The 12,170-nt window shown below is 43.7% G+C and overlaps 1 protein-coding gene across 1 annotated transcript; it reads right to left on the reverse strand.

The window, feature by feature from the left end:
• Positions 1-2,249: 2,249 nt before the first annotated feature.
• On the reverse strand, positions 2,250-2,757 carry LOC100750731 (40S ribosomal protein S25). The gene has a single exon (XM_027390912.2). It carries the CDS (start codon positions 2,669-2,671, stop codon positions 2,297-2,299), a length of 375 nt encoding a protein of 124 aa, XP_027246713.1. The 5' UTR covers positions 2,672-2,757; the 3' UTR covers positions 2,250-2,296.
• Between the last annotated feature and the right edge of the window lie 9,413 nt (positions 2,758-12,170).

Below are 12,170 nucleotides of genomic sequence, written 5' to 3' on the forward strand. Positions count from 1 at the left end.
ACTCACATGTACACATAAAATAAAAATAACCCCTGTTATTCTTTTACGCTGCAGCTGTGGTTGTAAAGAAAGGAAGCTAAGGATGAACAACCCACGTGGAGTTTATTTACCAGAAGAGTGGGGAGGATGGAGTTGGGTTGTCAGCCAACCCAAGAGGAGCCAGAGAGGGAGAAGGGCGGGAAGGCTGGACCTTTTAAAGGGAAGGCTGCACATTCGCACTGGGGTTTTGCAAATGCGCAGAGTCCTCACGCAGGCTGTAATGCGTGACAGGTGACATGATGACTTATCACGTTTCCTGTGTGTGTCCCGCCTGTCATTAGGTGGTGGGGTCATCCAGGTGTATGTTCCTACAACCCCCATTTTCCTAAGTACTGTTATTTCATACCCCTCAATTTTCAAAGCAAGATGTTTGTTTGTTTGTTTGTTTGTTTGTTTGTTTGTTTGCTGAGACAGGATTTCTCTGTATAGCCCTGGCTATTCTGGAATTCACTCTGTAGACCAGGCTGGCCTTGAACTCACAGAGATCCACCTGCCTCTGCCTCTCGAGTGCTGGGATCAAAGGCATGTGCCACCACTGCCTGGTGTGAAGGTAAGATTTCTAAGGGTGGAAAGGGTTACCTTGAAATAGATGATGGGCTTTTAACCCTTTCTTCTTTTGTTTGCCTCCTGGATGTGAGGTATATTACAGAGAAATAGGAACATTAGCACAATGGAAATGCTTTATTTCTGTTGAACTAGCTCTAGCCCTTCTTAAGTCTCGTGGGCAGCCTTCTTTGCTTCCTTTCACCACGACATGATGCGTTTCCACATCCCAAAGAGAAGCAGCCACTAGGATTGACATCTCCAAAGCTGTGAGCAAAACTAAAACTTTTCTCTATAAATTCTGGAGCTCAAGGATGGTTATAGTAACAGACAGCTGGCAAGCACAGGACTGGACAGAACCCTCTCCAGACAATGCCGTATGCAGATGACAGACAAGGTGACCAGAGGTCACTACCCCAAACTGCCCTGCTCCTCCAAATGCCTCAGGACTTCTGAGCATGGTCACCTAGGAGGGGGTCACCGGAATGGCTAGAGTGGCATTTGCTTAGATTTAATGTGCACATAATTACATTAAGCATCTGAAAATGCAGTGGATTCTAAGATAAACATGGGCTGCTGTCTCACTTCCCACTTCAGCCCTCGCTTGCCCAGACGCATCCAATGGATCAACTCAACCCGAAACACCTCTGTAGTATTTGTGCTTTGAGTCAAGCCCACAAAATTGCATTTACCATTTCTCTGAAGATATATTAATACATGGCCAGAACTCGCAGACAATGTCATCTTTGTCACAGGGCTTCAAAGCCCAAATATTCCCTCTTGTGGAGGATTGCTTTTTGCCCAGTGGTGACATTTTGACACAGTGTTTAAGGAAGGCAGATGTTCATCTGTTTGCTTATTTGCCATGACCCACAAAGTCAACGGTGATTTAAATCCAAATTACTTTCAATCTTCCAGAGTACCTCATTTTTATTATGATGAAAATTTTAACACTGAAGATCCGTGGTTAATTTTGTCAGTTTGGTACATGGTGGTGTTGAACTCCTGCCAGCCATTAAAGGAACTGAGTCATGGATGTTGGGGGGGGGTCACTCCCCAAGTAAGCCCAAAGTATAAGAATTCGAGGCAACAGGAGGCACTTTACACGAGGCAATGTGGAAGATACACAGACCTTACATTTAGCGGCTATGGATACTAACTGACAGCAGCCTGCACTTTTGCTATAAGGCCTGTGTAACTCTATGTTAGCTTTCCATTGCTGCAATAAAATACCTGAGAGAAACAATGTGAAGGACAAAAAGGACACGTGGGCTCAAAGGTTTCAGTCCATGGTTGCTTCGCTCTGTCTTCTTTAGGTCTATGGTGAGGTAGAATATTGCGGAGGGAAGCAGGCTATCTTAGGGTTTCTATTGCTATGAAGAGACACCATGGCCATGGCAACTCTTATAAAGGAAAAACATTTAATTATGATGACTCACTTTCAGTTGGAGGTTCAGTCCGTTATCATCATGGTGGGACATGGTGGTGTGCAGGCAGACATGGTGCTGGAGAGGTAGCTGTGAGTTCCATGTCTTGCAAGCAACATGAAGTGAATTGTTACACTGGGTAACAATTTGAACATAAATGAAACCTCAACAATATGACCATGCCTACTCCAACAACACCACATTTCCCATTAGTGCCACCCCTTTGGGGGCCATTTTTTTATTTAATAAAGTTTTATTTTTCCAAATGTACAGCTGATTGAACCTGTTTATGCATCTTCACCAGCAGCTGGGGCATCTCCACCCTTTGTGTTTCTTGTGTAAATTACTTGAGCTCTGTGCTTTGAAACCAGCTTGATAAGCCCTTTGCTAAGTAGCTCCTGAAGAGCTGCCCTGGCCAAGGAACCTCGAGTCTTCAGTCTCTCAGAGACCACAGCTGGAGTAACGAGCTTATAATTGGGCACTTCCTTCCAGAGTTTGTTGTATGTAGCTTTGTCAAACAGGACTAGATTGTTGAGCTTGTCCTGAACTTTGCCTTTGGACCACTTCTTCTTTTTGGCCTTGCCTCCAGACTTATTTACTGGGTCTTTGTTTTTTTTGGCCGACTTCCCGGCATCTTTCTTCTTGTCATCCTTAGGCGGCATGATGAAGCTTGGAGAGTGGCGACGACCACTGCAGCCTCCACTAAGATGTTGGAAAAAAAGGAAGCCCAGATTGCTAACCAAGGGGGGCCATTTTTTTCAAACCACCACATTCTACTTCCTGGCCCCCAATGGCTTGTAGCCATATCATAGTGCAAAATGCATAAATTCCAACTTCAAAGATTCCCATAGTCTATAAAGCCTTAAACTTACTTAAAATTCCAAAGTTCAAAGTCTCTTCTGAGATTCGTGCAATCTCTTAACTGTAATCCCCTGTAAAATTAAAATAAAAAAGCAGATCACATACTTCCAACATATAATAGCACAGGATATATATTACCATTCCAAAATATAGGAAAGAGAGCATTGTGAAGAAATACTAGACCAAAGAAAGACCAAAAACAAGCTAGAAAAACTCCAAACTCTGCATCTCCATGCCTGATGTCAAAGTATTCTTCAGGTCTCCAACTCTGCTCTGGAACTTACTCTGTAGACCAGGCTGGCCTCAAACTGAGATATCTGTCACCCTCTGCCTCTGGAGTGCTGGGGATTAAAGGTGTGCCCACCACACCCAGCTCTAAGCTTTTCTTTCATTCTTTTTCACCAGTTGGAAATTTATCTGGGTCACCACTCCCTTTATTCCATTACTTAATCTGTTTATCTCCTTGAACACAGGACTTAACTCTGTTCTACTTCCTGGTGCCCCTCTATATTTTCTTGCTCCTTTTCATTGTAAATCTGTGTAACAGAGACCAGTAATAATCACACAACAGAGTCTATTCTAGGCTCGTTAGAGAGTCCTCTGCCAATGGAATCAATCCAAATCTCTTCACTTTCACCTCAGACAGACTCTTTAGACAAGGGCAAAAGGCAGCCACGTTGTTCACACCAAAATATCACACGAATGATCTCTAGGGCAACACACGAAAATTCTTTTCCTCTGAAACCTCTTGAGCCATCCTCCACAGTTCAAATCATTCTTAGCACCACTGTCTTCCATGTTCCTACTAGTATGGCCAATTAAGCAGTGCTTAAAGCATTCCACTGCTTTCCTAACCCAAACTCCCAAAGTCCAAATTGCTCCAAACAAAAGCATGGTCAGGACTATCACAGCCATACCTCAGTCCCTGGTACCAACTTCTGTTTAGTTAGAGTTTCTATTGCTGTGAAGAGACACCATGACCACAGCAACTCTTATAAAGGAAAACATTTAATTGCGGTGACTCACAGTTCAGAGGCTCAATCTATTATCACCATCGTGGGACATGGCAGCATGCAGGTGCTGGAGAGATATCTGAGAGTTCTACAACTTGTAATGAACTGCCTCACTGGGCATAGCTTGAGCATTTTATGAGACCTCAAAGTCTGCCTCCACAGTGACATAATTCCTCCAACAAGACCACGCCTGCTCCAACAAGGCCACACCCCCCATTAGTGGGGGCCATTTTTCATTTAAACCACCACATATGCCATGGAGTAAAACTGATGACCAGGAAACAGAGAAGACAGGGAAGGGTTCTTCAAAGGCAAACCCTCAGTGGACTCCTTCATCCCACTAGGTCCAATTTTCTAAAGTGCTCACCATGTCCCCATAGCCTCAGCAGTTGGGGGCCAAGCTTTTATCACATGAATCTTCAGGGATCATTCCAGAGGCCATGTATAACAAAAGACTTAGCTATTCTGGGTATATTTAATATAGTCTGCCTCCCACAGTCACAGGTTTCATTTTCCCAAATTGTGAATCTAAAATATTTGAAGAGAAGATCCCATCTGTACCAAGTACATGGAGACTTCTGTTGCTATGCCACAATCAATACAGAACAACTATTGTTGTAGTGTTTACATTGTATAATGACACAGACATGACATGGAAAGAGGCATGCCAATCATATGTAAATACAATATCAATTTACAGAAGGGTCATGAGCATCCTTAGAGTCTGGAGGGGTCTCCACCTAGTCCCCCAAGGAGACTGAGGCATGACTGCATGTATGTTTTAGGCTGTTGTAAGATAACAAACTTCCAAGTACCTAGTATAGTGTCTGGCACAAAACTGTTATTGAAAATATTTTTCAATCTTTTAATCTGAAAGATTAAATCTTTCAGAGCAAATTCTGAATTTGCATTTTAAATCGCTTTCCATCTAAAAGGGCAAAGTCTTCATTTATATGCATTTCTCTAGGAACATATCTGCTCATCAAAATAAAAAGGGAAACCCTGGAAGTTAGTAGCAGATGCCAGGAACATGTGAAACCCTGCTCTCCTTCCCAGAGGCTTGCCTGCTTAATGACTTGGTGTTGGTTGGCCATGTTTACTACTCCTACCCAGGACTTCAGGGGCTATGGAGTTTGATCACAACATGAGGGGGGCCACCCCACTCACTGCAGATGCCAAAGGGTAAGTGTGGGCTGCCTATAGCCATGCTAAGTTTACTTTAGTTTGGATAACTGATTTATAGGTAATGCAGTGCCCAAGGAATTTCAGACAGCAACAAGGGAGTCTTGATCTTTGCCCTTGAGCAGTTTACTTGCTGCTGAGGAGACAAACGCAAGTAGAATTTTGCGTGAGTTTGTCAGCTCTGTGATTGGAATGTGGACATGGAACATGTGGGTTTAGAGGAGTCAGGCATGGCTTTCTGGAGGAGAGGATGTCTGAGCTAAATCTGGAAGAGACCATCCATGCATGTGCACATCCATTTCTTTATTCAGCAAGTATGTGTCAAGTGTTTACTACGTGTCAAACATAGTTCTGAGCGGAGCATTGCAGTTAAATTGCTAAACGAGTAGACAGAGCTCTGCTGGCATGGAACTGACAAGCTGCTTAAGGAAGACAAAAGCCATCTGTGGTAGGAGGCAGGCAGCAGAAGTCTAGAAGGGACTTGCAGGCTGGTCTTGTTGCCTTCCTTTGCCCTCTCTCTATCCTTCCCATCACTGATGCCTTCACAATGGCCACCAGAAAAGGATCTATGCCAGGGACCAAACTGATGCCATTAACCTGGGGGTAACCTCTTCTACTTCCAGAAAAGCTAGCCCAGTTGCTATTCTGCTCATGGTACAGTGATGGGGCCTCATACTAATAATGACACCCTTGCAGAATTGTTCTACATGTACTATTCATAAACTAAATTCCAGAACCATATTACTTGTCTAGCCTCAGAGGAATGGATAAAGAAAACACGTATATTTGGTTTTATCTTTTTGTTAGATTAAAAAATGACATACTTGAATAGAATGAACTGTAATCACATTCACCCCTACTATCCTCTCTCGTTCCCCTCTTACTTCTACTGACTCCTACTCTAGCGAAGTGATCCCCCTCCTGTCCTCAGCCCTCCTGCCTATCCTCAGCTCTCCCTCCTTTCTTCCTTTCCTCACTTTCTCCTTCCTTTACTTTTGTTTTTCTTTCTTTCGTTGTTGTTTTGTTTTATTTTGCAGGCCCCAAATAGACAGTCATAGCAGCTGTGTGTTCATATTCAATGGCCTGGCCGAAACCTAAAAGACTGTCACACTGCACTCCTCCTTGTCCCTCAGCACCTGCAGTCCTTCCACCACCTTTGCCATGGCTGTCCTGAGACTCAGAGGGTCTGCTTATTATGATTATTTGATTTTTACACTGGTGGCTAAACATCAGGCAATTTTAACTTCCCGGGAGACATGGAGAAGTAGATGCACGGGGAGACGAACCAGTATGCTAGAGATCACACCCTTAGTTGGTACAGAGTGAGGATTAGCATGCTAAGCCCCGCCCCCTTGACAGCCTATGTTGCATTGTGCTTCTCAATGGGATGCTATTAATAGCTGGCAGGGGTTGAGTAGCAGCGAGCAATTCTTCATTGTGCCAGACTGTCCCAGACATTGCAAGACCTTTTGAATTCCTGGTTCCTGTCAGTAGGAGGAGGCCTCATGACAGCCAAATGCTCCTGTATCTCCCCATTTCCCTCCTACGGAGGGTTGGCACTATCTCTGGGGAGAACAGTGGTGGACAAGCTGCTCTTGTTAGGGATGAGAAAATGAAGTCACCAGAAGCCGAAGGGACTTGGTGGCTCTTCACATATTTGCTGTGTGCTATTAAACAGCTGTCATTAATATTCTCCTCCAGCCTCATCTGGGAGACAGCAGGAAGCTGACCCTGGCACAATACACATTTATGCACGTGTTCCACAAATAGCTCCTGATTATACAGTGAGCATTTTGTGTTTCATACAGGGGATGTGATATTGAAGAGGGACGCAGGACTTACCCTCACGGAGTTTTGGCAAAGTGATGGCAGGGACGGGTCTGGGCACCAATGAACAATTTGTAACAGAATGGGCATTCAGTATTAGGATGTGGTCCCACAGGAGACACAAGAACCTAGACAAGGCTAGACACCTGAGATTTGAAGGGCCAAGGAACAAGATATTCCCAACACAGCTGTTCCCAACATGGTCCAGAGCTGGGCCAAGATGGAATGCAAAAAGCTCATCCTTAATGAGCTTGTCGTTAATGAGCTCCTCATTAATGTTTCAGTGGAGAACGGACTATCAGATGCCAGGGAAAATGTTTCAGAGTTTTAAGAATCACAAGGGGGTGGAGCTAGCTAATATGCAATTTCTTTTACAGCCCAGCATTGTGGAAGCTTTTGTTGGGTCCACTGAAGATGATAAACAATGTAGTCCCAAATGTTTTTTATAATATATAGCAACATGTTCACCTCATGTTCAATGGATGCTGTGGCCTGAATGTTTGTTTGTGTCCCTCTACAATTCATATGCTAAAAGGCAGTCTCCCAGTGTGATAGCATTAGGAGGTGGGGCCTTGAGGACATGGCAGATCTTCAGGCAGAGATAGGGTTCAGTTTGTGCTCTCAGAAATGGAGTCCCAGGGACCTGTGACCTGAATGGGGAACACAAAGCCCCACCTATGAAGCAGAAAACAGGCTACACATTGTGACTTGAATATGTAAGTGCCCCTCAGTCTCGATTTTTTAAGACCCTAGAATGAGGAGAGGTGAATTTTTATTATGTATAAATTACCCAACTTATGGTATTTTGTTATAATAGCTTAAATAGACTATGACACTAGGCTATTTAAATAAGGTAATACTGAGGAGTCATCTGTTTTCCCTCAAAAAATATTCCTACAAAGTACTGAGGGCCCAGATTTACCCATCTTCCTCCTGCCCATCCATACACGGGACAAGAGCAAGTAGCCCCTCTCTGAGTTTACAGTTCAGGCCTGAGGAGGCAGGGCAGGGCCTTTGTAGGGTCCTCCTGAAGGCAGCTTCAACTGGGCACTACGATTTTTGTTTCCAGGCTAGTCAGATTCAAATTGGGGTTCTCTCTGTTCATCCAGGAGGCCAACAGTTCAAGCACTGGCTGAGGACAGTGTGCTGACAAGTGTGTGACAAAGGAAGGACTCTCAAGAGTCGAGGGTGTCGGAGAACTGCAGAACTCCCTCTGCTTCCAGAAGGTGAAGTGCCAGCTTTCTACAAATGTTCCCCTGTGCAAGGACCCAGTGTGTCATCCCTAGCCCTGTTCCAACTGGATGAAAAGTCATGTCTATGCCAGTTGTGTCAAAAGGACACAGCTTAGGGAAAGGACTCAGCCACCGGACAGGCTGATGATAGGGATAGCTGATAGCTTAGATTTCAACTTCAAAAAAAAAAAAAAAAAAAAAATGGAGCTGTCAGCATTAGCTCTCCTTGCGGCTTCTGTGTGAGAAAAATTTTACTTAAACCAGACACCACACCAGATACCGATGAAATAATTTATGGAGTAAAATAATGGCTGTCAGATGTATTTTTTTCTAATTCTCTTTTCTCTGCCCATCATTCACATTCTGTTTATCACCCAAGAGCCCCTCTTAATTTCTAATGTTCACTCAGGCTGCATTCTGAAACCCTTTTTTGCAGTTCAGAGCCCAAGTTTACATCACTGTGCTCATGACAGGGGAGAAGCACAGAGACAAATGGCTAGTCCCTGGAAGACCATCATTCAATTTCAGTACCCAGGTCTTGGCTTGAGATTCCAGGCATATCTTGTGATTGGCAGACTCTCCACTGACCAGTCGCAGGCACTGAGAAGCCATTTGTATTCTTGAGGGCCCTACCCGTATGGTCAAGATTCGATCAGTAGCCCTCTGCCATCTTCCCTCCTAGCCCCTTGGGAGAAGACACTGGAGTTTTCTGTCCTTCTTCTTTCTTCTTTTTCTTTCTTCATTGTTGCATCCAAATCCATCTTCTTTTGGCTCTAGAGTTTCTTGCTACCTGAAGCCTTCTCCTTAAGATAGAGATTCTGGGGCTGTCCACATGTTAAAAGTTTTTCTTGAATTTTGGTGTGGTGGTGCATTGTGGGAACACAGTCCAAGAATGGAGTCATGGGAGATTTCTAAGTGCTTGTGAGAAAACCCTGAAAAACCAAGATAAAAGTCGTGTGACCTCAGTTTCTTCAAAAACACTGAATTGTTCTTGGATTACGCTCTCAGGTATAGTGGATAGGAGTGAGTTTATGTCAGAGTATTCATTGCAATTGGCTTTGGTTATTAGTTTATATGCCTCTAAGGAAAATGTTTCTTCTGCATGCAGCTACGTAAGCCATGTGTGGCTTGCCCTTGTGCTTGTCCACTTTACTCATGAGATTCTTCTTTACTCTCAGAGTATAAATTGTCTGATGCTCTAAATAAAGTTGGCTGATGAATCCTGTTTTCCAGCATCATCCCCACCCAGCAAAGCAGCCTGAGCCTGGTCTTCGCTCCATCTTCTCTCCAGCCTCTATTCTCTAGGCTCAGCCTGCTTCACCTTTCACCTGGCCATCACAGACATCCTGGGTAAGACCCCTGCTCCTTTTCCTCTTGTGAGCCTTCTTTCCTTCACCAAACATCATTCTTCCATCACATTCATTCCACAGCCACAGGTATTCTGCCGAACTCCAGAACTGATCTGTCACTCTCCAGCCAAAAATGAACTGGTTCTCAAGGTGCCTACAGGATAGCGATTACAAATGCTGTAGGGCCTTTTAGACCCATCACTCTCAGTGTTACAAGCTACTGCTGACTTTTGCAGTTCCTCATCCTACCTTAAACTCCCTCAGCTCTGTGCCCGTTTTTGCCCTTTCTCCTTGAATTACCTTCCCTTTACTCTACTCATGGAACTTCATTTAGACAGAAACAGCATCTCTCTGCTGAGCTCCCAGTAATTCCACCAGCTCTTACTCTGAACTCCCAAGAATCTCACGGGCTGGCACTTGTCTCTTTGTGAGAGTAATAGCATCCCATTGAGAAGCACAGTGAAACATAGGTTGTCAAGGAGGCGTGGTCTAGCATGCTAATCCTTACTCTATACCAACTAACTGTGTGATCGTTAGCATACTGGTTCATCTCCCTATTCATCCATTCCTTCATGTATGTGCTTCAATCTGCTTGGAGAGGAGTGCCCTCATACATGTGGCTAATTTCTCCCTCCTTTACAGTTTCTAACATAACTCTTAGGATCGGGACTGTTTCCACTGAAGGGCAGAATCTGTTCTGCTTTAAAAACAGCCTTTAGTCTCAAGAGGCAATAATGCAGAAGGCTCTCCGATGACCCACAGCACTTTTCCCCCTTCTCCCATGGATTCTTCAAAGATTTCAAATGCAAACCCATGGCCTTTGGGGAGTAGCAGACCTTTGAAGTGGGGCACGGAGTGAGTAGGAATGCTTTCAGGCTGGGACAAAGTGAGATATTTTTAATGTGGGAGGATTGTAGATAAAATAATAGCAATGCAACAACAAAATGCACAGAGTAGTTGTTTTTTTTTTATTTGTTTGTCTATAACTGAATCAATGTAATCTTATAAAGTACACATCTGCTTCTGTGATCAGAGGCTGGCAATGAGATGATGAATCAATATTCAGGTTTATGAAGAGCGGCGATATCTCTTGTGTGAGAAAAACAAACATTTAAAGAATCAAAGTGTCACTGAAATAATACCCAGGTCTGTGATGACGCTCAGTTAGCAGAGTGCTTGCCTGGAGTATACAAAGCCTTGGGTCCACTCTCCAGCACTATGTAATCCTAGCACAGGGGAGGTAGAGGCAGAAAATCTGAAGTTCAAGGTCAGTCTCGAATATTTCGTGGCCAGCTAGGGCTGCATGAAACCCCAAATGAAATAATAAAATAATGATGCTGTAGCGATGGTCCAGCTGGCTGCTCTTGCAGAAGACACAGGTTTGGTTCTCAGTACCCATGTGGTGGCTCAAAGTCACCTGTAACTCCATATCTGGGGTATCCAATGCCCTCTTGTGACTTCTGCAGGCTCTTGCACACTCATGGTACATACACATACATGCAGGCGCTCATACATAACAATACACAAAATAAAATTAAAATCAACAAAAGAAGACATAAAATATAACTAGGCTACAAAAAAAGAGTAACAACACACATAAAACAAAATTAAAAGTAACAAAAGAATATAAAATATAATATAATTAGGCTACAAAAAGAAACCATTGGTCATTCAGTGTACTTCCCAAGCCTCTCTGGGTCACTGTTGACAATGTTAACCAGATCTTATTTTGGTTTCCTCTGTTCTCAGTTCTGCTGATTCTAGATAATATTGGAGCAGATGCCTTCATTAGACCTTTCCTATTGAGATCAACACCTGCATTAGACAGCTAGCCTTGGTTCTGAGATCGCACAGGCTTCTGAGACTCCATTTTCTTGACTCTCCTTTGGACTCCCAGGAAGCGTTTGCCTCATCAGCTCACGTGTCTCCTCTCATCAAATGCAGACGTCCATCAGCTTTTGTGACCCTGCTTTTCTTCTTTTGTGTGCTCTGTGTTGAGAAACTTCTGTCATCACTGAATCATCCCAAAGTTGATGGGATTTCCTGTCTACCTGAGAGCTTAGCCTCATGGATGTCTTTTTATTACCTCATATTTTACTGCAGATAAGCTCACACCCATCTTTTTTTTTACTTCTCACTCATTCTCATCTTCTTGGAGTCATCTTTTACTCCCCCTTCTCTCTTAGGGCATCAGCTGTTTCCAGGCGAATCTTTTCTAATGATTTTGAAACTTTATTTTACCACCTCACATTTAGTACCATGCCACCATCTATGTAAGATGAAGCCTCTTATTGACCATTAAGCATCCATTCTTCTCTGTGTCCTTATTGAAGGGTCTCTAGTTGTCAAGGAGGTTGGCAACACATGGGTGAGAAAAACTCTCCTCTTTATCTACCCATTCAGGGCTGGTTAACCCAGTTCTCTCTATGCACAGCTCTGCTGTGTGAGCATCTCCAGGGGACTTGGTGATAGGAAGATCCAGTTGTCACCTCCATGGCCCTCTTTCTTCCCTTATTTGCACTTAAATTGCCACAGTGTATGTCAGATAGGGTGGTTTTAAATCCTACCTTAGATACTTTGCTGGTTGAGACTGTGGGATACTTACCTGTTTTCTTTAAATCTCAATTCCTTAGGTGTAAGATGGCTATGGCAACACTATTAAACCATTGGGAGGACTTAACGAAAGCACAAGTACAT

The sequence above is a fragment of the Cricetulus griseus genome (genome assembly GCF_003668045.3).
Source record: "Cricetulus griseus strain 17A/GY chromosome 1 unlocalized genomic scaffold, alternate assembly CriGri-PICRH-1.0 chr1_1, whole genome shotgun sequence".
Classification (NCBI taxonomy): Eukaryota; Metazoa; Chordata; class Mammalia; order Rodentia; family Cricetidae; genus Cricetulus; species Cricetulus griseus.

Bases quoted from the DNA above. Each gene is read 5' to 3' on its own strand.
- LOC100750731 (XM_027390912.2), bottom strand. From the start codon at position 2,671: ATGCCGCCTAAGGATGACAAGAAGAAAGATGCCGGGAAGTCGGCCAAA.